Genomic DNA, 27,844 nt, shown 5'->3' with positions numbered 1-27,844 from the left:
TCTCGTCATTTCAGCCCCGGGGCAGAGCTTCCAAAGCGGTTGTCTTACACCAAGAAGTCATCTTGAGCAACCCATCCAGTTCAGCCCACGGACTCCCAGTGCCACCCAGCACCTCTGGAGGTCACATCCAGCCCAACCTCTCGCTCAACAGCAGGCTGCTCAGGGCTGCGTCCTGCCATTTTCCAAGTATCCCCAAAAGGATGGAGATGGCACAACCTCTCTGGGCAACCTGTGCCAGCGTTTGACCCCCCTCACAGTATAAAGGTTTCGTCCTGTATTTAAAAGAAATGTCCTGTGTTTTGGTTATCCCTTGCCTCAAGTCCTGTCCCTGGGCACTGCTGGGAAAAGCCTGGCTCGGTCTTCTTTACTTCCCCCATCAAGTATCTACCCACATGGATAAGATCCACCCGAGCCTTCTCTTCTCCAGGTTCTCTCAGTCTCTCCCCATATCAAAGATGCTCCAGTCCCTTCAGCATCTTTGTGGCCCTGCACTGGACTTGCTCCAGTATGTCCACGTCTCTCCTGTACTGGGGAGCCCAGCACTGGACCCAGCACCCCAGATGCACCTCACCAGTGCCAAACAGAGAGAAAGGACCACATCCCTCAACCTACCGGTGTCCGATCACAATCCTCGGAGCTCGGCACTTGAGCTAGTGTTCAGTCCACCTCACCACCCGCTTATCTAGCCCATACGTCAGTAATGAGGATTTTATGGAAAACAGCATCAAAGGTCCTGCTAAAGCTACAGTAAGCAACATCCACTGCCCTCCCCTCAGCCACCAAGCAAGTAATCTCATTGTAGAAGACCACCCAGTTGATTAAGCATTTCTCCTTCAGAAATCCATGCTGACTAAACCCAAACACCTTCTTGCCCTCTATGTCTGGAAACGGTTTCCAGGCTCATCTGCTCCACCACCTTCCCTGGAATCACGGTGAAGCTGAAGAGCCTGTAGGTCCCCAGATCCTCCTGAAATGATATTTGCTTTCCTTCCAGTCCTCAGGAGCTTTCTCCAATTGTCTTGTGCTTTTAAAAATATTAAAGACTGGCCTCACGATGACCTCAGTCTATAGTATGCCAGATTGTCATGTCTAGATAGCTTGGGGAATGCAATATTCCAGCCCAGATTTCTGCCTTTGACAGAACAACCGGCCTGAAGAGTTTGTATTTGTTCCTCGACACTTTTAAACATCCAAGATCTGCTAGGACTGTGCGACTGTTATTCCTGAATAACGACTGCACCGCAAGACTTGCATTAGCCCTTACGGGAACAAGGGGAAGCAGAGGGGACACCCAGCTGGAAGGAGTCGAGACAGAGGATCAGGCACTGACAGCATCTCCCTTCGGCACAGAGATAATCCAACCTCCCCTTCTCGATGCAGGGATTGCAACATCAACACATAAAATCGGTTGCAAAAGCCCTCGCTGACCAAGTAGTCACACCGATTAGAACCACACGACGCTTGTTTCCCTTACCCTCGTCTCAGGAGCTGCTGCGCTGTAGCGTAAGTGACTTTTTGTTCACAGCAAAGCCTAGATTGTCTAAGCTGCACCACCACAACGGAGTGGAGGCTGATTTTTTTTTTTTTCTCTGAACCGTTCTAGCTCAGTAGGTGAGATGGATTTAAAACAAACAAAGAAACACCAACGCCCAAGTGTACTGAATTTAAACTAGACACCCACAATTACATTTTCAGTAGCTGTTATAAAAGAAGAAAGATAAAAATAAAATTTCAGAAGCGTGAAGGTTGCCACTGGAATATTTTTATCTAAAGTGAGTCACAAAGCCTGAGAAGTAGGAATTTTTTTTTTCCTAATAACACTGCGAAAAAAACTTAAAAAAAATCAAGACAAAACCACCACCCCACACCAAAACAATGAGAAAGTTGAAAGCTACACAAAGCTTAATCAAGACACTGGTTCTTGCAGCATGTCAGAAGCAACAGGTTCTTCTTACACAGACACAGAGAGGCATCTTATTAGAAAGGAATAAACAAAACCCAGCCCTCTTAACCCAGAACAGGAAAGTTGCAGGGACTGGAGAAGCCTATAGGCATTTGACAGTACCAGAAAAGGTCATTATGGCAGCTTTCCTACCCAAAGGCTGAAGCCAAGGTGCTAAGAAAGCACATTCTTGAATAGCAGGCAGGGGTACGTGAAGTCTGAACACGGCCTGGAAGAACAGAAAAAGAAAAGTCGGGGAGAGGAAGGGACAACCACCTTCCACTTGTCGATCAAGGCTGCAATTCAGAGTTTAACATCGCTGCAGTGTATGTCCCCACGTGTCTGCTGTAAGAGTTGGCAGAAATGGTTTGCTACGAGAACAACAATAGCAATTCTGCATGTATGCAGTAAGTCCTAGGTTAAAACTTCTGATTTATGCCACGCTGGCCTTGTGCAGATCTCCCGCCAAAGAAACCCACCTCTCCCTATCTACATGAAATAGACTTTAAAAATATTTTCTTCTGACAAAGCTTTTTGTTTTGTGTGAAAGTTTAATATTCTTAAGTCCATAATGACAACAGTATAAAGAATTCTAATTAAATTTTGTTTTGTTTTTGTTTTTTTAAACACAAGGTCAGGTGTACAGTCAAAGAAAGTTCTGCCATCAACTCGATAGGGACAGAAGCATGTTAAGGGTTGATTAAAGTGCAATTTAGTAGCAATCCTAAGACATCCATTTCTTTTCCTGCAGCTGTTACCCATGCTTTCAACAGCACTGGTACCACTCCACTCCGAAATCAGGTTCTGCCCAAGTGCCAGATCTCCGTGGCTTGGAGTCCTTTGCTGGTATTTTCATCGCAGTAAAACTGTAAGAGCCATAAGCAAGTCAGTGAGATTGAGATGGCTCGCGGGACCATCACGGGAAGAATGAATCATCTGCCTTGGAAATATAAATGTTTATGATCACTGCTTCTATTCTGCACATATATTCTTGAGACTCGCAACTTTTACAAGGGTGTTGATATTTATATAATTCCATAAATTTAGAGGGTGCATTACAAACACAATATGCAGTCGTAGCTATAAATAGCAGAGCAGTGGGACAGAGTTTTCAACTACTTCTTGTTTTCTGTGCACTACAGATGAGATGTATGGCACAAGTTAAGGAATTAGAGGAAAGAAAATACAGTTATTAGGCAATAAAAAAACCCCATGTGAGTCTCCATATTTTAAATGGTGGAATGGAAGGCTAGACTTCTACCAAAGAACAAAAAAATAAAATCAGTCCCTGAGATTTCACTCCAACATTCAGCCATGCCTAAAAGACAAAGAGTAGAGAAATATTCTGAAGTGAAGGTTTTGATAACATTATTTTCATGGTATGTTTTCAGTGTCAACGTGACAAACTAAGGATTCTGACAAACAAATGCACAATGTAATCAAAAGATTAAACTTTTTTCTAAACCTCGGCTGATGCTTTTTAGTGCTTACAACACTAGGGATGTACGCACAAATCTATGGAAAAAAAAATCCCTGGATGCTGTAAGGAGGATCGTAACAATGTACCAAGGAAGACGCTCTTGCAGAAGGCCAACTAATAACTTCCCAATGCATTAAAAAGGGACAAATCAGTATCTCTTGGTAAGCTTTCTAAACTCTGATAATATTCTTAATACTACGAGTTTGCTTCAAGAGTTAAGATTTGTCAGGCGATGACTACAACAGCAGTTAAGGCCTAAGGCTTAATATTGGCACCTAGTACCTGAGGTCAACCAGCAACCTAGCACTGATGCAAGCAGTTAGCAGTTATTGGGTTTTGGGGTTTTTTTTTGTTATTTTTTTGTTTTGTTTGTTTTTTTTTTCTTAAAAAGGCTTCTTGCATCAGTCTGCACCCTCATTTCCATTTCTCTGCTCAATTAACAAATCAGTTCAGAGAGGAGGAGACTCCTGGTACAAGCAGTACTTTTAGAGCCAGGTCAGTTACATCTTCCATTTCATTTCTTCATTTTATACTGGATATATTACATTTATATTGGATATATTGTATCAAATAACAGCTGAAGAAAAAAAAAATACGGACTGAATTACCATTTCAAAAGTACACTGAAATACTTCTGGACACTCAGATACTCCCAGACACACCAGACCACGATTTCACATAAGGAAGATCCATCCTACCGCAACACTACTTGGCTCTGGTGACAGACTGACACACATTTCGTAACGAGGTAAAACACTCAGAGCCCTGAAGCTCAAAAGTGGGGATCTGCACATACTCTAGGGAAGGTCATACTCTGTGCCACTGCTGCCTTTCTGCCACGGGGAAACCAGATTATTCAAGACGAATGCTGTTTTCACAAGGAAATGGCTACCTCGGGCAGAACAGATGAGAAAAGTGGTTTTAACAGCTCTCAGTATGTACTTTAATGATTATTTTGTTATACTGGTGTCTTTTAGAAAGCATCAGTCAGGTAGAAAATGTGAGCCTTTGCTTTACTGTCCACAACAGACATCCTCTACAGTGCTTCTTCACACTGAATTGATGGGGTTTCCCATGTGTCCTCATCTGCCACGTGAGTCATCTGCGAAGTCTGATCCACGGGTGCTTTCTCACCCTGGGCTATTAATAATGCATCTTCTTCTCCTCCTGCTAACTGAAGGTCAGAGCTACAAGAACAATTAGATTCATCAAGTTTGTCCGTCACAGACTCTGCTGTAGTTGTAGAGGACTGTTTAGTCTCTGTTTCAGCTTGTGGTTCTGATTTAAAATTAAGTCCAAACACGTTATTTTGGATGAGGTATCGAACACACTGCAAAATCACGTTCCTTTCGTGTCGGATGTCCTGGGCCAGTAACTGGAAAGAAAGAAGAGAAGATGATGCACATTTCCCTCTATTGCTCTGTAGTTCATACATGCCTAGTAAGATGTACGGCTCTGCTCAGTAATTTTGAGCAACTCTGAATTTAAATAGTTGGCTCTCCCACACAAGTCTCCTTTAACCTCACTGAAGTTCATTTGGGTATTAAAAAAAAAAAAAAAAAAAAAAAGAAGTGAGCCAGAAGGCTGAAGGATCTTTTGTCATTGTGAGCGGCAGCAGAACTAGTACTCTGAACAAAAAACAAGTTTAAAGCAAGTAGCTAAATCTGTAACTACCTGATGATTTGCAGGAGATCTAGCTAAATTTGGCTTGTAATGTCACAGAGAAGCTTTTCTGTCGTTGTTAGAAGATTCAACAGTGGTTTAACCAGCCACTTTAAAGTGTGCATAGTTACACCAGTTACTAAGAGGTGTTACAAGCAGCTGACACCTAAAATGGGCCTTCAGAAGCCTCCCGTCTGAACTAAGAGATGCACATTAGGGCAGAGAAGGGACAGCACAGCGATGTTCTCTTTGCCAGACTGGGAGAAACTGCTGAATTCCCAAATGGCCAAATAAAGGCACAGCTGGGATGCACGATCACCCTATCAAAGACTGTATCTTTGTATTACATTTTTTAATGCAGGGATGAGTATCGGTGGAGCGATGCTACACAAGTTTTTTATTCTGTCAGTGTACAGAATGGCTAAACACACATTACTGTTTGCATGGCTACAATAAACACGTTTTAGTAGCGCCCAAGCTCATGGCCAAATGACTGCCAATAGACATCTGCAGCTATTCTCCTACCTTTTTTTTTTTTTTAAAGCACCACTTCACTGATACTACATCCTTTTCTTAGCAATTCTACTTCCTCACTTTTTGGATAAATTCTCAGCAGTGACTTACTGTAAAATTTCAACCTTGCTTCCTCAAGGTTTTTATACACTGACCATTTCTGACAGCCGAAGCCTGCCTGCAAATCTCAGGCACTCCTCTGTGATTCACAGCCACAGTACACATCCTTGAACAACAGTTTTGAGCAACATTAAAAGGTTAAAAAAAAAAAAAAAAGCAATTTTAAAAATGGACTATACTGGCAAGCTACAATTCAAGCTTCCAACATTCTGCCAGCTTCTCTCAGCATGTGGGACTTTATCTGACTTTTTTCCAGAGTCCTCACTGCTTTGATCACCAACAACTTTGAAGAGCAAGAGATAAAGACAACTGCATGCTTTGGGAGCTACACAAAGGGCAAACACTTCCTTTTCAGTCACTAGGAGCTTTAATTCTTGGCAGCAACAGTAGTATGTGCTAAAAGGACTATCAAGGGATTTCTCCCACATCTGCAGCTTGGGATGTGCCTTATCAGGTATCTCTTGCCTAAGCATCCTGTGCTGTTTCAGAGCCCTGATGTCAGTGGCACCCTGCTTTCTCCTGTCTTCTGCCCACAGCAAGTTTTCCCTTAGTGGGGGGGGGGCTTTACGCTGGCTATTTACAGAATCACAAGGGTAGTCTACCTATCTGATACTGCTCTTGAGTATTAAATGCAATAAAAGCTTCAAAGTTTTGTTTATACTAAAGAAAACCACCAAGCTTCCAAACAGGATGCTTTGCACTGTTACTAAGAACAGAATCATAACACCTTGGACTCACCCCTAACAAAACTCTTTTCACCCTTCTGAGACACGAACCTGCTCATCAAGGTAGCAGAGCTGTCATTTCCTCAGGTTGATCTAAACATGCCTATGGAGAAGAAACTCATGCATGTGCAAGTTGCAGCTCAACATCGCTTCACAGTTTAAGCCACCAACACCCTTATCAACAAGATCTCTTTGACTGCACCTGAAAAAATTGTGTGCTCCTCCACCAGAGGAAGGCAGCTGAATAGCACAGCCGGGAGCAAAAGGAGGAAGATCGGAATAAGGCTGATGGGATCACACTCAAACAAAACTTATTGGATACTACCACAGGGACAGGAGAGGAAGAAACAAAGGTTTTGTCCTTTGTGCAGCTCATTTTAGGCACACGATTAAGTTGTCACCTCTTGCTCACCAAAGTCACTCGTTACCCGAATGCACACCAGGGTATTTCTATGAGTCTATTTAAGCATTTACACCTTCTCCGAGTGAAACACTCACTTTGCTGTTTTTAAGACAGGACCTTTGCTAACTGCTCTAACTTCCCACAGGGAAGAGAACCGCTCACAAATAGTGCTACTCTTGTACAGGAGGCATTATTTTAGCACTAAGACTGTTACCATTTCCAGCAGAGTTGGACGGCGCTTCGGAAGGAGAGGTAATGTTTTCTTGCCCCAGTTATCAGGCCCTCTGGGGGGACGTGCATTTGAATTCGAGCTTCTTAACGTCGTGCCTGCATATTCTGGACATTTTTGGTTTGGGTCTCGACTCGAAGGAACATAAGTAGTTTGAGGCGTATTTCTGAGCGCAGCCTGGTTTTTCTCAGCTTTTGTTGCAGTCTTGACAGGGATTTCTTAAAGAAAAAGAATACACTTTCATCTCAAACTTAAAAGCTTCTTTAACATGTTTATATCCCCATGCACTGGCAGTTCTTTAGTACTATTCTTACTCACATAACCTGATGTGAAGATGTTCAAGGTTTACTTGGAGGAAGGGAGGGTTTTGTTTGGTTTGGGCTTTCTTTTAAAATACAAAGAATAATCTCTAAACATTCACAGAAAGGAAAAAAACATATTTAATTTTTGCAATGCAAAAAGAAAAATAGAAGTAGTAAGAGCTGAAGGAGATTTTCAAACCTCTGCCTTGTTATCACTTAGAAAGTACATTGCTTCCACTTCACAATATAGCTTGCTGCAAATTTGGCTGCTGAGAAAATCATGAGACATGAGGGCAGAGGATGCCCAAGTTCAATTCCCTGCCTGCTAGATGCTCTCTGTAACTTTGCGTAGGCCGTCTAGGGCAAGTAAGGCATAGCAACTATCTGCAAAAGCCAGGAGCAGCAGCAGTGCTGATGCATACACTCAGAGAAGCACAAAATCCAAGTACTAGAGTTCAAGTCTTACTGCAATACCCAGCAGCCTTCTATGGAAAAAGCCCTTAAGGACTTGGAAATTAGTTCACAGGGTGAGCGTAACAGCTTTTTCCTGGCACTATTCAAACACGATTTGAAGCGAGACTGAAGACAGGCTGCTTTTTTTTCCCCCCCAACTAGGGGAAAAAAGGCTTGGGAAATTCGATGACACACACCCTAGCCAAAGTCATTTTATGCCCCACCTTCAACCCAGGACAGGCTGCTGAGAAAAAGCAAGTAAAGAGTGGGGAAAAAACCCCACCCAGTCTTTCAGGAAACTCTCTTTGAGGCTTTCTAAAGTATGCTGTAGGGCTAAGGCAGCGGTGGGGGGGGGAAGGCACAGGGCAAGTAGGAGCTATCACCATATTGGGAACAAGTAATGGCTCACTCAGTAACTCCAGTTAATGCTCAAAACCGGGAGGAGGGAGGAATGGGGAAACAAGAGGAGCAAAATAATGGCATACCCTTTTACTCCTCCCAGCCTGTCTTTATGCAAGGCTTACACCAGTACTAGCGTGCACTGTCACTGAAAGCAAACTGGAAAGGATCTATACACAGACCGCAAAAACATCCCTGTGCGTAACTTTTAACAAGCTTCTCTTTTTACTTGTATAAACCTAAAAATCAACAGGTACAAGACAGCTCTCAATTACAGCACTGGTAGACTAGCCAGAAATCAAAAGGCATTTCCATAGCCAAGTGTTCTGGAGATAAAGCCACTGAACTGCCATTACTTTAACATCTGTGCTAAATGTAAGCCACAGCTTACATGTTGTATTTTTTTCTGCAACACGTTTGATTTTTCTTAAAGAATTTTTCTCAAGAAATTTTAAGTACTATATAGGTTCTGACTGATAACCTGCAGCTTTCAGCAGTTGGGGACACAGCCGTAAAGAGCTGCCACTGGGCTACTGCACTCATAAATGCTGTATTTATAAATACAGAGGGGCTGGACAATGGGATGGGAGATGGCAAAGCACCAAAGACAGGAGATGTGAAGCCCCCCACCGTTCCCAAAGAAGGGGAAACCTGCGATCAGGTTTTATCATTGCTTCCAGTCCACACCAGCGCAGCGACGTAGGGTAGAAGGGGAGAGGAGAAGGGCAGAAGACAGGCTCCTACGTACCTTCGGGCTCGCTGTCAGATGCGCTGCCGTAGTTGGCTGACAACGAACTCAGGGCAGAGGTGACCTGCTTGGGAACAACAGTCAATCCCAGCCTCCCGTCTTCGGCTGCTGCTTCGTCCTTGTCGGATTCTGCAGGGAGAGAAAAGGGAAGAGGGATTTTTTCCCAATGCTCCTGCATGCCAACAGCCAGCCTGTGCAAGCCTGATGTTGGGCACCGTTGCTCAACACCGTGGACTGATAGAAAAAAACCCAGATTTGCCTACTCTCTATGGGCATTCGGTGGCACAGTCGTCTCGCCACTGGTTTACAGTCCTGCCAGCAAAACTACAGAAGCAAAGTATCCTGAACAAGAGCTTGGGCTTTCTGGTTCCTTCTTCACATACCAAACATAATTATAGGTTTTATTATCAAGTGTAGGTAAAGAGAGAGAGAGGATTTCCTAATACGTTTTGAAGTCTTGCTGGATTTAGTCCTGTGGAGGCGAGGGGGTGGGGGAGAAGGACTCAAAAGCCAGTTGGGGGGGAAGAGAGAGAGAAAGGAGAATTAGGCTCATTCAAAGTGAGAATTTCAGAGCAAAGAAATTTTTGGATAGTAAAAAAAGTTTGTAAGGGACATCAAGAACCAAGGCTACAAATTAGATGATCGGTTTTCAGCAGTACTTCAGACCATTTGATACTTAAATCCCCGCAGAGCATTATGGACATGCATGAGTAAGCGAGGTATTACAGTCTCAAACTACCCCAAAACAGAATACCAAGAAGATAGAAGGCAAGCGGACCAAAAATGCTGAAATTGAGGATAGTAGGAAAACAGAGCCCTACCAGAAAACCATTCCTGAAAATAAACACACAAAATTGTGATGGCTTTAGTTTGAAACAAAGGATCTATTTAGAAAGACTCTCAGGTGAACAGTGCTAGTTAGCAAGAAAACTAGGAAATGCTTTTCAGTAATACACCTACAAACAAATGTCATATATATATACACACACACACCCCCCACTACTAGCATGACTTTGAGAAACTAGCCTGTTGAGTCTTCTAGAAAAAGACTGGTTGCAATCTTATTTTCACAAAGAAAAAGAGTTGTGCCCTCTCCCATCCCCCTGCCTGTCTAAGCCTGCCCCCAAGGAAAGCTGCCTCACACTTCTTAATAAGATTTTACTGAAGTAAACATTTTTGAGATCTTTATTTCAAAGTCACAAATGTTTCTCTATTCTCTTCTAATATATCATTAACAATTGGCAATCTGATTCATTGGAGCACATGCTGTTCGGTAAAACAACTTTTACATAAATACACAAGTATTTCTCTAAACTACTTACCCACCTCTTTTTACTTTTGAGCTCTTTTGGGAAAAGATTGATTTTCACTGATACAGTAATCATGCCAATTTGCAATTACATTGGAAGCTCATGCTAAACACAGTGCATTTTTCTAATGAAGAATACATAGCATCTGCATATACTTAAGCAATTATAAAGACAGCATTTACTTCAAGTTATTTTGATTCATTGCTGCTTTTTTTCTCTCTCATCCAAAATGTTGAGTGCATACTGTGGTTGGGTGCCTTTTCTTTTTATTTTAAAGAATTACTCTTACTTTGCTTTTAGGCAAATGAGGAAAACACATTTACTAGAGTACATTTTCTTTTTGAGAGTGACATGTTTGGAGGAAGCGTTAGGCCCTCCTGAATACAACTGACTGTTTCTGGTCAGCAGATCCCTCAAAATTTTACACCTGACAGGCTCATCATCTTACCTTGTTTCTGCTTATAAATAAAGAGGAAAATTCTGTTTTCTCATTACCCATTCAATTTCTTAGCTTTTAAGGAACTAGCCACTAAACCTAAGTGAATGCATTATGCAAAAAAATACGTTCCCTCTAGAGAAATGGCTGCCGCTGTTAGAAAGGCTTAAATACTCCAACAAAATGTACCTATACAGTAAAATCATGGACTTGAGTTGTATGATTTTTTTTTAAAATCTATTGTGGTTTTTATTAGTTACGACTGTATTTCTCAGTAGTACAAAAAACTGCAACTGGCTTTAATAATGTGTAATAAGCAAGTATCACATTCCTTTTCTACCCATTATAACAGAAGTTACTAGCTGTACTTTGGTATAATTAGACTTTTTATCATTAAGTAAAACACAGATGCTGCGGGGAAATACAGTTATATTTAAGCATACTTAAGTTTCCCAACACGCAGAGATTAGTGGAATAAACAAATTGCATAGGGATGCTGAGTTCTTGTTCCCACTAATTGAAGATTATGTTTTCAAGAGGAAAAACTCAGCATCAGACATCTTTCCAGGGGATGCATTCTAGCCTTATTGCTAAAAATAACTGGAGTATAAGTCAGCTTACATGCCATATTCTAAGAGTACTGCATCACTGCTGACTGTATTATAAATAGTTAGATCTGGAGAGTTTATATTGCTGCCAGCATGTGGAAACAAGACATGCTCACCAGAAAAACCCAAGCAGCCATACTTCAGAGAACACACACATATGGAGAGTATCAAGACTAATTAGATAATACAGCAAAAAAACAGAATTAAAAGAAAAATGCTGAGATTTTAAGTAATTCACTTAACTCATAAAAGGAAATCCATTTGTTTTCACATTCTAAATACTGTTATTTTCAAAACCGCAAAAGGATATTCAATGGTCTTTAAAAAATAATTTGACTGTTGAAGTACTTCATTCTTCTTCTGGCTTTATAAAGTTTTTCTTATTTTACACGTTAGTTTAGCAACCTAATTTGGTGCATGTCCTTTAGACTACTGTATAGTATTTAAGTCAGAATGTGTAATACTGCACACAAACTTTATGGCAGCACTTCCAAAACCCTGACTAGCAAGCAAAAATTTCAGAATCTAAACTTAAAACAACTCAGATGATGTATTTCTTTTCCTGTCCTTCCTAAAGATACTACAGCATCACTTCCCTATGGCCCAAACCACTTTCCCTTTGCCTCTCCCAGCTAAGTGTTTTGGACAAAAAAGCATTCCTAATCAGGAGATTACAGGTAAAATTATTACGGTAAAGTACTTGTTAGAACAAAGATAGAATTCAGGTGCTCCATTAAATGCCCAGAATCCCTCTTCAGCTTGTTAGCTAAATATTGATTTAAAGCTAGTAATGTGCTTTAAACATACAAAGCTAAGATAAGTAAGTATCCAGCGGGGTTATTTTTCAAATCCGAGACACACCTACATCTTGTCTCCCAACATCTTCTCCCCTTCAGATTCAGCATTTTTTGATGATACAGAATAAAATTTAATGCTTCCTAATTCTCACAGAAAAATCAGAAAGACATGAAAGTAGTCTGCTAGATCATCCTTGTGTGTTTATAATACTACAACTTGGCTTGCAAGCAAACTTATGTAGAAGTGCTTAATGCTGGTAGTATCTTAAACATTCTTGTGTCAGCCTTTCCAAATCAGAATTTTTCTTCCTCTTCAATGCCTTTGTATTTCAGTTTCTTTCCAAACCGTATCTCGGCCAAGTCTACTAGTTTTAGCTCCTCCTACCAGCACATGTGGACATGAATTCAGTCAGGCACACACACACATCTCAAAGACCTCTAGACTACGGAGATAGTTTCCTCCATAACAGGCCAAGTCTACTCGGGCAGAAGTTCCCCAAAATGCAAGATTTACCCCATTTCCTTTAGGTAAAGCACTGACCCACTCCTTCACAATAATCACCCTGGCAATTTTCTTAGAAGACCATGTCCTGAATCAGGATTCTCTCCATGGGAATTTCCATTTAAAAGGAAGTTCTAAGTGCAAGTTTTAGGTGCAGGGATGTTGGACTACCTTCAAGCTTATGACCCTGTTGGCCCTGGCACTATTTGAGCCACAATACAGCAATCCTGGGCTTTTTCATTAGTACCAATGAGAAGGTAAGTATGACAACAGGCTCCCCAGTATTTTTTCTCCAAGAATACTGTAAAGCCTTGCATCAATCTTCTACTATGAGAGTGTTTTCCCACTTTAAACATGCACAGTTACCCCCCTTTCAATCAAGGACAGAGTCTACACGTTTTTGGAAATCCCCAGCTCTCCCCAGAAGTTGCTAGTTACACAAAAGGTCAGTAATTGCTACAGCAGTACTACTTAAAATAAAAGTTCTCCAAGTTCCTTCATCTCACCAACATCACTGTTTGCCAGAAGACTGAGAGGGTCCATGTCCTTCACGTATGGCTGAGCTGCCAAAGCACGCCGTTTTTCATGTTCCTTTTCACACATGCCGTTTTCTGGTCCATTGGCTTCATTTTGCGTTCTATGTACATTATAATTGTCACCATTATTCCTAAATTTCTTCCAGAACGGGCGCCTTTGTCTTCTCCTCTGTCTTCCTTGCTGCCCCAGCCTCCCTTCATTTTCTGGAGGTTTCCACATCCCTTTCATTTTGCTGGAGAATAAAAATGCAAAGCTCATACAAATGACAAGCTACGAGAATAAAATCAATTGACGTAACCAAACGGCTCAGACCCACATTTAAGGTTCAGCAACACAGCATGATGCCAGGACTTTCTCCAGCTCAGCTAACATGTCATGACAGACCAGACAGGCAGTCACAGCTCATCTCATTGGCAGGGCAATGTGACCAAGCTGGAACCTAAATGAAGAGTTTGAAATTCGTGACCTTTATCTTTTAACAAGGCATAGGGTACGTGGGCTAAGCAAGTTTCTTGATCATCTACAGTGTGAGGACATAGTGTTTTCATTTCACATTATGAAGTCAACAAATACTCCCTTCACTTAGGCAATTAAGTAATTCAAAACAGGGGGAATGTGGAATTCAAAGGGAAGCATCTACTATAAGCATACTTCCATGGCTGAAGTCTCTTTTTTCCAGTTACAGCTCAGAGAAGGATCTTGCTGCACTAAATCCACTCGCTATTCTATTCACCTCTTCCCACCTACGCAACTTTTCTAGACCTCCATCATACAGCCCTTCCAGGCCATCCATTTCTTTGCTTACACAGAAACGTTCCCATTACCAACATTCCTCTCTTCCATACCCTTCCAGCCTAAGTAAGTCCTTCTTGAGAGGAGAACAGGGCCTGCCATAGCATTCAAAATGGCTTTATATCGCAACAAAACGTATTTCATTTCATGACAGTGTCTAACACTGATTGCTCAGCCCCGATAGCATCATCCACCATAGTGCTCCTGTGGCACAAGAGGCAAGCCACCACCTTCCTGTGCATCAGTCTCATCCACAAAAGGAGGCTAATATTACCTCCCATAATTCCACCTAGACAGAAAAATGTGTTTCTGAATTTGTACAGCCAGGCTCTGAATTCAGGATGTTGTCGTATAACCTAGAAGATACTGAGCAAATATAGGCTCAATTAGAGGTGTTGTCCTTGACCAAGGGTTAAAAACAACATTCTGATTTCCCTGGGGCCTCAAACACCCAGAAAGAAACCCCAAGGTCACAAATACATCCCAACAAACGTCAGCTTGGCATCTGCCTTCCCTTCATGAAAGATATACTACTCTTTGCTTCCTGTTCAGAGGGGGATAAAGAGCCATGCGCTATTAATCAGCTGTTGCAAGACACCAGACAGACTAGCAAAGTGGTCCTTCTGCATCTCTAATCTCACACGCGGGGATGCTGAGAATTAGCAGTTGTAAAGCACTTCAGAGAACCACACATGGAAAGCGCCATAGATGTGTTAAGTATCTAATCCTTTCTAAATCTTACTTAGCTATTTGCTTTAATAGTACAGCTTGCAGAGAACAAGTTGTTTTCTATTTTTGTCTTATGCATCAGTAAATTTGCCAGATAAGCACCAATTCCAGAATCTTTACTGTTGATATACAAAGCAGAAATGACAGCTTTTTGGACAGTTCATCAAGTCTATAGTGCTAGCAGCTCAGGGAAGGGAGAGGAAAAAGGAAGAGATTTCTAGAATCAACCAGAGTTAAAGGTTACTAAGTCAAAGCAAACAACCTGTAATTTTGAGGGCTTTTTTTCCAAACAATTTTCCAGATACAAAGTTACTAACAAATGTAATAGTATTGAATTGCTGACGGACATTTAAGACTACCTAATGCATCCGACTCAGCCACAAGAGTTACCAAATAAACCCGTAGACACCAAACGGTTTGTTACTGTGACAAGCAAAACTCATCTTCGCTCATAATAATACTACATATGTTTGTGGCTTTAGCCTCAGTGCCTGCATTTGGTTCCTTGGGTCCAAAGCACTTCTGCACCTTTACATCCTTGAAGGAAGTTTTCCTTCAGTCTTTTATAAACTGCTCTTTCCAAAGTCAGGAAAGGCAACCGGTTGGAGGGGCTGGGTAAGTGTTGGGACTTCTGAACCACATGCTGCACCAAGGTAATTTGCACTGTCACCATTTAACAAATTAGACTAGCCTGACATGAACCCTATACTGCACTAGTTCAACCGCTTTACCATGGTGCAAGTTTTACTTTGTTTGGTGTCATTCCCTACAAAAAAAAGAAAAGAACTAGGCAAGCTCCAGCTTCACTTCCAGGCAGCAGCAAATGGTACTTAGCAAGAGCCCCTCAGAACCGAGTCTGCTTCTGCCTTCCAGCTCAGTTGTTCTAGTTTAAACAAGTGATATTCTAGGAGCATGGATCATTATACCAATTTTTTTATAAGTCTTCCCACAAGCCCTGAAGTAGAGCTAATGAAGTTAAGCTGGTTCCACATAACACTGACACTGAGGGGAAGAGAAAAGCACAAAGACCATACTGGAAAGTAATGCACAATATAAGGGAGAGAACAGATAAAAATCCAAGAGGAGTGTTAGGTTCAGAACAAAGGTAGCAGATAGATAAAGATGATGGAGGGTAGAAGAAAGAAGTAACACTACTTAAGCTATGAAAATAAAGTTAAATCTTCCTCCCCTCTTCACTTGATTATTGATTTATCATCTGAGAGGAGAGAGCAAGAAGCCAAATCTGCTCCTAAAATCTCTCTTGGCCATTGTCAGGCATTAAAGGATTAGACCATGTGGATTCATTATGTTGCGTGACTTCCGTCCCCATTATTTCTTTTTCAGAGACCAAGGTTACACTGATCTAATGAATGGCCACTAGAATGTGGTTCTCTCAAACAAGCCAGAGTGCAGAATTCAGCAAGAACATCAGATTTCTAATACAATTATTGTTTGATTTAACTGAAGTGGACTATAAAGCACTGTAAACAAAAGAACATTACATCTGCAGTTTGTCAAATGACCTGTCCTCTGTTAAAGGGCAGCTAGATCGTGTGTACAGTGGCAGCAGTAAGTGCTGAGAGACCACAGTAAGAGAGCGTAGTTCTGAACACATTAAGAGGAAAGCAACAAGCTTGTTTCAGAACGCTTACCCAAACTGTTGGGTAGTCAGCACTTCTCCCCTTTCTTCCTTCTGCATCTGCATTGCCTTCTTCCTTTCAATGTTTGCCAATGTAGGGAAATTTCTAGAAGAAAAAAAAAATAATTCACTGGCTCTGAAATGATTTACTGCACTTTGTCAATTCCCACTTTACCAAACCAGCATCCTCTATAAACATAACAGATCTTTAAAACATTTCATGGAAGTTTAACAGACTGTTTCCTTCTTAAAAAGGCATTGGTGAGGAAAAGAAACCCAAGTGCATTTATGCTTACACACTCAGATTAAAAAATAAAACAAATGAACTACCAAATTTTCATGATTAGATTTACCAAACCATCAAACAAGCTACAGACAAACAGTTCTGTTAATGCTTATGAACCCTCTGCCTGCCCCTACACATAACAGCACGATTTAGTCCTGCAATTTTATTTTTATGGTGCTTCAGTTGGAGTATTTGAATGATCTTAAAAGGTACAATATGTCTTTAGCAAACCAACTGCTGAGTTCTTGTAATATCAAAAAAAAAAGTTATAAGAACAGGTTCTGGGCACACAAGATTCCTTTAATGTGATAATTAGGGAAAAGCACACAAGTTTCCTCTCGAGCAATATTCAGTATTGCGCTTGCACACTGACCTCTAGTTCACCAAAATTACTGCCCCTTTTTAATTCCAGCTTCGAGAAAAATTGCTAAGTCATGCAGATCAAAACAAACCTACTGCTATAACCATCTCCCAAACCACCCCTGTCTTCCATTTCTCACCTGTGTTCCCATCCTTCCCTATGGACAAACGCCATGCTGGTTCTAATATGCAAAGCCTACTGCAAATTACCGTCAAAGCCCCCAGATGGCTACGTTAGTTGCTCCATAAACATTAGTTAGCTAAATCCCAGTGCTTTGAGATAAAGGTGGTACACAAGAAACACGTGCGCACCCCCACCAGCTTCTGGATAAAAACACAAAATATAAATACTTGATAAGCCTATTAGAATGGAGTAACGAGAAACTTAGAACAGCTACACACTATATGTAGCTATCAAAAAGGACACGTATCTTTCTTTAAATATTTAAGCTTATCACACACATCTTCCCCATTAACTCTCTTCCCCCGTTAAGTGCCACATTGATACAAGACAGCTTCAACCACATACCAAGGGAAAAAGATGAGAAGCATTTCCTACAAGACGCACCTAAACACGCTACAGAACTTGTCTCCTTTAAGAGGATTTCAACACAAGCTGTCAACATCTATTTTCATTGGATTCCTCCCAGAAATCCGCCATACAGCTCGAGCATAGGGATGTGATGTTTTATCTCTGCTCTTCCCTGTTAGCTACATTTGTTCATCCATGTTATAACGCTCCCAGCACACAGCAAGCATGCAATGAATTATTTAATCTCAAAAGCTTTGCATTGACAAAGACCCCTGTGTTTTGCACCTCTCCACAGTTTTAGGATAAGGTGCTTTCCTTCACAGGCATAAGGCTCACAGCAGGAGAGAGAGCTGTAAAATAAGTAGTTATGCTCAAAAGAGCCCCAAGCTTGTCTTAGAAATTTTTATTTTTTTTAAAGACATAAGTGAAGACCCCTAATCCTGGAGCAAAGGAGTCTTCGAAGTGCTCCTGTAGTCATGCTGATTAAGGACATATTCAGACACGCTCTCACAACATTATTTGAGACGTGACTACCTCCCACTTTCATTCCTACGAGTTACCACTCCCTCCACTGAGGCACCGTAATGGACTCCACGAAAGCTTTCCGTTCGATTCATTGCCAAGACAGACAATTTCTCCCAAACCACCCTTCCAGCTGACACAGGCAGTAACTAACAGCTAAAGAGAGACCAAGTCATAAGTCTGAGTATGCCTGCAAAAGCACATATGAAGGCACCTCTAGTGGCTGTGTTTATTTTCTCCAGCTCTTTGCAAATGCATTTTACTCACTGCTTTACCTTGTGCAGAAAATGTACCTATTTTGACTGAGCACATGTAGTGTTTCACTTCATTCACAACAAGCAAATGAGCATCTGCTAGTTTATTCTCCCATCTGAGGACTTGGTGGGCAGTAAGCTCTAGACGTTCGAGTCACCAGCCTCGGTACAGGGTAAATTGGGTTCATTGGGCTAAGCCCACCTGGTGGGACCTGGCCAAATCAACCCCAGTTGTCCCTGCAAGGAGCAAGTGGACCAAAGAGGCACGGACCAAAGTTACCCACCCACCCCAATGGACCAGCCCCAGTGCAACCCCACAACTCATCAGGTACCACATTCCCAGCACAAAGAGGTCTGTGCACCTCCTAGCATCAGCTACATCTGCCCACGCAGGCAGCAACATTCAACTGGACCCTAAGTGGAGGCACATTATGGTCTTGAGGTGCAAGTTTATGGCAGACTTCACAAACTTTACTATCTAAGGACAGCCACAAAGTACTCGAGAGTTCAAACAAAGAGAGGATTTTTTGGTTTGTTTTGTTGTTGGTTTTTTTTTTTTTGATACAGAGAATTCTTATTCAGGAAGGGTAAATTTAGGAAAACTGCTTGTCCTAGTTTCGGCTGGGATAGAGTTAATTTTCTTTCTAGTAGCTGGTATAGTGTTATGCCTGGATTCAGTATGAGAATAATGTTGATAACACACTGATGTTTTCAGTTGTTACTAAGTAGAGTTTATATTAAGTCAAGGATTTTTCAGCCTCTTATGCCCAGCCAGCAAGAAGGCTGGAGGGGCACAAGAAGTTGGGAGGGGACACGGCCAGGGCAGTGACCCAAACTGGCCAAAAGGATATTCCATACCATGTGTCATCGTGCCTAGTCTATAAACTGGGGGGACCTGGCTGGGGGAGGCAGATCGCTGCTCAGGAACTAACTGGGCATCGGTCAGCGAGTGGTGAGCAATTGCATTGTGCATCACTTGCTTTGTATATTCCATTTCTTTTATTATTATTATTGTCACTTTAAAATTATTATTATTATTATTTTCTTCCTTTCTGTCCTATTAAACTGTTTTTATCTCAACCCACAAGTTTTACTTTTTTTTCCCCGATTCTCTCCCCCATCCCACTGGGTGGGGCAGGGAAGCGAGCAAGCAGCTGCGTGGTGCTTAGCTGCTGGCTGGGGTTAAACCACACCACTGCTCCTGAACAGAGGTGTGACAATGCAGAAGGAAGAGCCTATACTCATTCTCTCCACATAAAAGACCACGTGTTAAAACCCAATGAGCTGACTTGGGTTTTGAATCCTTCTCAGAAGGCATGCCCTCCTCCTCTAACAAAATAAGGTTCTTAAAATGTTACCTACAAACACCACTGAAGCAGAGGAATTAGCCCAGCACTTAGGTCCTGCAAGCAACTTGTCAGAGCTTGAATACAGACAGCTTCATCACTCACCACAGAGGCTTTACAAACCTAAGCAACTTACTGTAAAAGAGGGCGTTAGACCTGGATGTGATGGTCTGGCGCAGTAGATATCATGAAGGAGCCAGTACTGCCTGGGAAGGCAGCCCCATTTCATAGCAGCTGCAGTTTCCAACCATAGACACGTCTATAATCCAAACTGGTTTTCAGGCTAAAATGAGTATGTTACATATACACCAACAACGTCCAGAGACAGGGAATGGTGACACTGAGCATAATCACTAACATGTGGGCCTTAGTGAATAGAGTTGGGTTTTTTTTCCAATAAATAAGTGCGCTAGCCAGAGTCATACATGTTTTATAGGCCAGCATACTCTATCTCACTCACATAAACATCAGAGCAAACCGGCTCTTAGCAAGCAGTGGAAAAACAGAGCTTTGCCAATGTCTAACAGAAGAGAGACCTGTTTCTATAGCAGTTTACACAATGAATTTCTGAGCCGAGAGCTGTACAAGTTTATCATCTTTATAGGAACAGCACAGTGATCAAATTGCCTCAATAATTTGTTGAGCTGGTCTTGATTGCATATGCACAGCCAACAGCAAAGGGAACATGGATAGCACAAAGGGAACAAATATGGCCCAACAGAGAGCTGATAAAATCTTGGTTTAAGACTCCCAGGCATTCTATCGAGCATCCCTAGTGTAATTTTACCGTATTAGCTGAGGCAGTTTTATTGCTAATCTATCCCTGCAGTTTGGAGTAAACTTTATTGTATCTATGTTTACCTCGATCTACCAACACATTCCTTCTACTTTGCTTCGTCTTCTCTACTTTTACCAGGTGCTAAGAAGTTATTTTCCTTATTACATATTTAACTGCTATGAATGCAACACCAGGGAGGATTCCAAGCTACTCTAGGACTACTGTTGTTCAACTAGAGAACCACAAATTAGAAGTCATGTGGTTGACAGTATTGGCCTTCATTCATTAAGCATGTGCTCAGCCTAGGAGATGTACTGCAAGGAAATACAGCAGTCGATCCCTAACTGAACAAAAAAACCCCAAGAGATTAAAGACACCGGGGAGAAGGGCAACTCACAAGATCAAGAAAATCATCCAATGTTATATTAGGACCTAAGCAAAAGTAAGTTTAACGATTTGCTTTAACACCAAAGCAGCCTTGCCACATTCTTGCTAATAACCTTTGCTCAATAAGAGTTGGTTAGAAACAGATGGGGTAGCAGGACCCACATCTCACTTAGGAAGAAGGGAAGACAGCAATACCTCATTCTGGCACATTCAGGAAATGCACTGCAGATAATACCTTTTAAGCTTGTGTTTAAAGAAAAATATGCTGAAAACAGCACATTTCTCAACACTTGCAAGGGACAGGACAAATCAAAACAAGAAAAGTAATTGTAATCACCAAAGCTGATGTCAGACTTCACAACCGTCTGCCTGCAAAACATAGGAAAACCCTGAGATCACGTGGAACTTCATCTCTATTGCTGTTCGCTTAATTAGATTGCCTGGCTCACCAGGTTCAATGGGCCACAAACCACTAAAGAGTCTTTTAGGTAAGCAGAGACGTGAAGGCTGCAGCAATGAACAGGGCATTGTACAGAATCAGACAGGAAAGCAGCATTCCAACCCGGCATACTTCATCCAGAGATACTCGCTCCTTCCCAGCTCTCCCCTTTCTCTTCCCTCTACATAAGGCTGCACTTTAAACACAGGCTCTTTCTAAAAGATTTTAAGCAGAACACACGACTGAGCAACACACCAGCTAATTAAGAAGAAAAAAAATCTCAACTCTGTAGGTAATTATTTATAACTGCTGAAAGAACAAGCAAGACAGAAATGTTAGGGATGCAGCATGGAAACACACATGTTAAATCACTGCAACCTAATTAGAAACAAACTACTAATGACCTGAAAAGATTCATTCTTAGCTCTGACTGGAGCTTCTAGAAAGAAAAAGGCTTTTTCCTGTCACCATAAACCAAAACTGCCTAATAGCTCAGACTCCCTCTGGTGTCCTTTCTTTCTGTACAATGCAATGTTTACTGTGAGTCAACAACAGACCTTCAGTACTAAACTGATGCTTTGCTGGCGACCCAATTAATGCTTCACAAGAGTTTCAGCTGGGTTTCTCTCTTTTTTTTCCCTGGAGGATGTTAGTACAGCTTCCTTGCTGTACAAAGAGTAACAAAAGCCACCCAGGTAGTCATTCTACACCCATCCATTATGCTAAACAAGATGCCCACAGAAGCACTGAAGTCCTAAAATAAGCCAAAGCACTACTCCATCTAGTGGCCTTGGCTTAGAAGGCCCTAATCCCATATTGCCTTTTTTGGTTGGTGGTCGCGACTACAAGACTTTATTTCCATTGATTTTACTTTGCTGCGGTGAACAAAGACTTTCAGCAATGTTGTACTGCAGCCGAGTTATGTTGATCTGTAAAAAACCAACAGTACCCGCCATGAGATTACCTAGCAACTCAGCAAAAACAATCTCAGGCAGAGTATCATCCTTAAAATTAACTGTAGGTAAATGGTGCTTTGACTCACAGCACCCACTCCCTGAGCAAGTAGTATCTGAAACGTGACTGTACATTCAATTCCTGCTTCCCTAATGTTCTAGTATACAGTAGAGCACATACTGACACACACACCTTAAACATCATTTCAACACTTAAACCTTAGCATCAGCTAAGACAGGAACTCTCCCAAACGCCTCCCAAAACAGAGAAGTGTATGAAAAGTTGAAAATGAGTAGCAAAGACTCTGCACACAAGTACTGATGTTCATCCTTGGGGCTACTGTTAGAAAATTAAGTGTAGGCCACCAGACAGGCAAATCTAAGGACATTCTGGGTTTTGCTAACCCTGTTAACACTTCATATTATTAGTAATAAAGACCTGGTAAGTATCCCTGCTGGAAAAGAAAAAAAAAAAAAAAAAAACCCAGAAAAAAAACCCCAGCAATATGTAGACTGGAAGCAAATAAAAAACAAGCCCTCAAGTTATCTTTTGAATAAAAGGAAACCTTGGAACCAAAGCTAACACCAAACTTGTACTTGCACAGATCACAAGCAATTTTTGTCTGGTTAACTATGGCATTTTAAACATAGGAGAAAAGAAATTTTTGTTTCTTTATCAATAACACCTGTTTTTAAAAAAAAAGGAACCTACAGATAATCTTCATTTGTAAAAAACTAACAGCAGGTACAACAGCTGACTGCTGTGATGTGCTGACATAGTGATAAGACTTCTCTTTGCCTTTCTGCAATTTGCAGAAAAAGCTGAAGCCACATCCAGAGGAAAGTTAAAACTTGCAGGGATGAACTCACATGGGGAGAAATTTTGCTTCTCAATACAGCAAAAAGTGATGGGAGGCAATTAAAAAGAAAAATCTCCTACCACACATTCCACTCATTTTTCTCTTTTACAAAGCCATTGTGTAAAAACTTATTAAAGGAAGCCAGGGTCAAAGCAAGAATGCATTAACGTTGCTTTCTGACATAAACGCAAGCTGGATTCATCAGCAAGACTGCAGACAACTGCATTTATTTTCATTTTTTAAAAAACAAGTGACTAATACACTGTCCTATCTCATCACCAGTGACCTTGAAATCAAATTTGTGTAACTTCCCACTCTGCATATAGGACTCTTGCTCACAGAAACAAAACCCGTGTACCAATCACTCACAAGACTGTATTCTAAGGAACAGAAGCAAGGGAAGTCTACAGCATCTTTCACCTGCTGGAAAAGGGTAGATTTTAATCTGTTCAACTCTGAGAAAAAAATAATCAGTGGGATAGGGTCTATGGAAGTACAGTGTGAATTTTTAAACACTTCAATGCTGGTCAACAGAAAAAAAACTATACCACCTCACAGAGTGAGAAATAATGAGAAATACTGCTTACATGGGAACTTTATCTTGCACCCTAGGTACAATGCGAGTTAAGACTACCTGAGACAGCATCATTCATGGATTCTGTTCTCTTTCAGTAGAAAGATGTCAAGCAATGCAGAAAGTTCTTAAAAACTAGGAAAACTCCCTGTTGGCATCTACTGGGACAACTTAAGCTGAGGAATTTTGCACACAGCAGGATGCATTACAATTATAGTCAGTACAATAGTTTCAGATTTCTTAGCTATTAAAAAAAAACACCAAGCAAACACACACACATTTCTGACCTAAAATGTCTCAGTGATCAGGCTAAAAGGAATGAGTCGTTCACCTAACCTGGGGCACCAAATCAAACGTCTGGGAAAGCTACTTCCTTCTCAGTTGCTATCTTGCCTTCTATTATAATAATCTGAATGATTATAGTCTCTACAGCTTGCACTGTCCTGGCTCAGGCATTCTGACATAGACCACTACTGCGGGAGTCAAAGGAACAGCAGCAGCAAGCACATGCTGCTACTGCCTTTTAGCTGTCATCTAATGATCACAGAGGGAAAATACAGTTAAAAAAAAAAAAAAAATCATAGGTCACAAGTTTTACTCACTTTTTTCTTTCTTCTCTCCACCTAGCGATCTCTTCTGGACTATCTAATTTTATTCTTTTAGCACCAGGTGCATGGGCCTAAGGAAGAAGTATTTCACAGGTATTTAAAAGGGGAAGGAAAGAAAAAAAACACAAGAAAAAAAAAAGCATCATTCTGTCAACTATAGTAGTACCACACTGTTTTCATCTACAAAAGCGGAGAGACTGCACACAGTGATTACAAAATGAATCCATTAAAAAAACCCGTAGCATTCAACATACTTTCATCCATAATATTGTCTTACAACAGATTCTAGTCAGAGGTGATACGTTTTCCTTCCAGAAGGACGAAAGCAAGCCTCTAAAGAATGAGAAAATGGACTACAGGAAAGATTGCATACACTCCTATTTTGGGCCCGGGAGGTTACCTACATTCTTCCAGTGTATCTGAACTATCTTCTCGTGTGCGCTGAAATTGCAACCTTCTTCTGTGCACTGCAAGATAAGGGGGTGAACTTAAGACACGCCAAGTTACACAAACAAATTATAAACAAGCATTCAAGAACACTTCAAACAAACTCAGTGCCAGATGCCTGTAGAATCAGTTATACAGAACTTTTAAGCTACCCAGTTTCAGAACAAACGTGATGGTAAAAACAGTAAGAAGAGATAATGTACTTTAAAATTTCATCTGATTTTAGAATAACGAGTGAAGCCAACATATTTGATAATTGGAGATAATGTGAAGCTAACCTAAGAGAAAGATATGCAAGACTCTCCAATTCCAAATTTTGATACTTCTTCGCAATAAAGGAGTAGATTTTTAAAATACGTTTTCCACATAAAGTCCTTTCACACAAAAATCTTACATGGTATACTGATATCAGTGAATCAATTCCTACCACTGGGGTGACTTAGCAATAATTCACAAGACAGACATTAAAATGACTTCAGTAATAAAACCAAAAATACAACCGAGACCACCCCTCCACACAGCATTCAGAAAAAATCCTCCCCCAACACTCTCTGTAGCCCTGGAACCTCTTTGTTAAGTCTTCCATTCAAAAAGCAACTACAGGTAACTACTTATCAGGCACAAAGTTAAAAACCAAAATGTAAATAAAACAACCCAAACTCATCAACCTGTTTATGTTGTGAAATATGTTCATCATACTTCTCCTGGTTTTTATAGCCACGGTCACAGGTATCACAATAATGAGAGAAAACTGGCTCTTTTTTCTTTTTGGTCTGCAAAAAAAAAAGACGACATCATCTCAAGATTGCAGTTACAAGATTACAAGGTATCCCTATTTCTAACTAGGTGTGAAACACTTTTGTGAGTATTTTTGTTAATAAAGCCATGAATTAAAACATGTTTCAAAAGTTTCAAAGATAAGCTAACAAAACATGAAAGTGAAATTCAAATTACTCATCTTCCAAACAAAGCACCCTGCACTCAGCTCTTTCCACTGTGACCTTTCCATCAATTATCACTTCTGCAAACATACCAGGCTGGCACAGATTTATTGAGTGCTGGGAGGAGAGCTAGGCTACAGCCCTGAATCTCTTCCCTATCAAGTCAGACCATGCCTGTTCACACACAACATGCAAGAGCTCAGAAGGCAGGAGAGATCCTTCCTTCTCCCACTACATCATCAAGGTGATCTGGCTGTCTGGCCCTTATAATATAACAGAGCGCTAATGTAATTTAGGTACTCGGGCATCATCATGGTAAGGGCTTTTCTAAATTAAAACTGTGTTAGATTTTGGTTGAAATGTATCTTTCTTCCAACAGGCTCAAGATTTGCAGGCTGACTGTCATACGTTTGCTCTTTTTTAAGGGCAGGCACGTTAGACAAGAATATGGGGCCTCTGTAGTACCATGGGGCAAGTCCCACACGACTGCCACCATCACAGTAAGACAGAATAGTTTGGGTCGTAAGGGACCTTCAAAGATCATCTAGTTCCAGCCCCTCTGCCATGGGCAGGGACATCTTCCACTAGACCAGGTTGCTCAAAGCCCCATCCAACCTGGCCTTGAACACTGCCAGGGACGGGGCACCCACAACTTCTCTGGGCAACCTGTGCCAGTGTCTCACCACCTTCACTGTAAAACATTTCTTCCTTATGTCCAATCTAAACCTGCCCTCTTTTAGTTTAAAAGTATTGCCCCTTGTCCTGTCACAACAGGCTCTGGGTAAAAAAAGCCTCTCTCCATCTTTCTTACAGGCCCCCTTTAAGTACTGAAAGGCCACAGTAAGGTCACCCTGGAGCCTTCTCTTCTCCAGGCTGAACAACCCCAACTGTCTCAGCCTGTCTTCACAGGAGAGGTGCTCCAGCCCTCTGACCATTTTCATGGCCCTCCTCCAGACCTGATCCAACAGGTCCTTGTCTTTCTTGTGCCGGGGACCCCAGTCCGTACCTTTGGCTTGTTATTTTCTTCTGGAAAACGTTTGGTAAACCCAGGCGCTTGCTCGCCTTGCCATTTCTGGGAAAAATTGCCATTTCCACCTTCCAAAAAAAAAAAAAAAAAAGCCAGTTATACAAAGAGCCGGTAAAACACACCCCCTGCTACCTCGATGGGCCCGCTGTGGCGGGAAAGGGCCTGGGGGAGAGAAGACCCGGGGATCCATGACCAGCATGGAGAGCGGGGCACATCCTTGGAGGGAGAAGGGGTCTCCCTGCAAGGGTTAGGGACAGCCCAGGGTCCCCCCAATGGGACAGAGTCCACGGGCCTAAGCGATGACTTCCCCCGCGCCCCTCACCAGAGCGCGGGCCCTGCGGTCGCTCTCCGTAGGCTGGAGGGTACCAGGTGGTGGGCGGCAGGTAGCTGTCAGCAGGCGGGTAGTTCTCAGGGGGCAGGTAGCTCTTGGGTGGCGGGTAGCTGTCAGCGGGTGGGTAGCTGTCAGCGGGTGGCAGGTAACTCTCGGCGGGTGGGTAGCTGTCAGTGGGCGGCGGGTAGCTCTGGGCAGGCGGGTAGCTCTTGGCAGGCTGGGGGTAGCTCTCAGCGGGCTGCGAGTAGCCGTCGGTGGACGAGTAGCCCTCAGTGGGCTGCGAGTAGCCGTCGGTGGACGAGTAGCCCTCAGTGGGCTGCGAATAGCCCTTGGTGGACGAGTAGCCCTCAGTGGGCTGCGAGTAGCCCTCGGTGGACGAGTAGCCCTCGGCGGGCTGCGAGTAGCCCTTGGTGGACGAGTAGCCCTCGGCGGGCTGCGAGTAGCCGTCGGTGGACGAGTAGCCGTCAGGAGGAGGGTAGCGGCCGGGCGGCGGGAAGGGCGCGGGGGGAGCCCAGAAGCTGGGCTCCCAGGTGGGCGGCGGGCAGAAGAAGGGCGGGGGGAGCCCCGGCGGCGGCGGCGGGGACCAGGCGAAGGGGTTCATGTCAGGCCCGAAGCGAGCGAGCGGCCGCCCGGCTGCAGGTCCCCGCTACCGCGATGTGCTGCCGCTGCCGCCGCCACCACGTGGGGCCACCGCGGTGGCCGCCACAAAAGACGTCACTTCCGGAGGCGAGCCCCGGGGAGGGTGTTACAGCTTTCTGGTGAGCGCCGGCAGTTACGTCATCCGGCAGCGCCGGAAGTGCGGCGCTGAGCGGAGACAAGGGGAGTGGGATGGGGAGGGAGAGGAGTCGGGCTGCGCGCCCCGCCCACCTCCCA

At 42.5% G+C, this 27,844-nt stretch overlaps 1 protein-coding gene across 1 annotated transcript; it reads right to left on the bottom strand.

Annotated features, from left to right (window-relative positions):
* Positions 1–3,908: 3,908 nt before the first annotated feature.
* NUFIP1 (nuclear fragile X mental retardation protein interacting protein 1) lies at positions 3,909–27,572 on the bottom strand. Its single transcript, XM_010583445.1, has 10 exons — positions 26,963–27,572; positions 26,620–26,708; positions 25,341–25,445; positions 24,630–24,692; positions 24,220–24,296; positions 16,340–16,432; positions 13,136–13,398; positions 8,977–9,105; positions 7,060–7,292; positions 3,909–4,797 (listed from the first exon to the last, which is right to left on the bottom strand). The coding sequence occupies exons 1-10, from the start codon at positions 27,570–27,572 to the stop codon at positions 4,459–4,461; spliced, it is 2,001 nt and encodes a 666-aa protein (XP_010581747.1). The 3' UTR covers positions 3,909–4,458.
* Positions 27,573–27,844: the final 272 nt, after the last annotated feature.

The sequence above is a fragment of the Haliaeetus leucocephalus genome, unplaced genomic scaffold, assembly GCF_000737465.1.
Source record: "Haliaeetus leucocephalus isolate CR32 unplaced genomic scaffold, Haliaeetus_leucocephalus-4.0 Scaffold897, whole genome shotgun sequence".
In the NCBI taxonomy this organism is placed as follows: domain Eukaryota; kingdom Metazoa; phylum Chordata; class Aves; order Accipitriformes; family Accipitridae; genus Haliaeetus; species Haliaeetus leucocephalus.
Note: the sequence above shows the minus strand (reverse complement) of the source record. Positions and strands in the feature narration are given on the sequence as shown.

Bases quoted from the DNA above. Each gene is read 5' to 3' on its own strand.
- NUFIP1 (XM_010583445.1), bottom strand. From the start codon at position 27,572: ATGAACCCCTTCGCCTGGTCCCCGCCGCCGCCGCCGGGGCTCCCCCCG. The intron at 16,433-24,219 runs GTGAGTAAAACT...TTTTTCTTCTAG, and splicing joins TGGAGAGAAGAAAGAAAAAA to AAATTTCCCTACATTGGCAA. The intron at 9,106-13,135 runs GTGAGATGAAGG...CTCTCCCTGCAG, and splicing joins TCTGGCAAACAGTGATGTTG to AATCCGACAAGGACGAAGCA.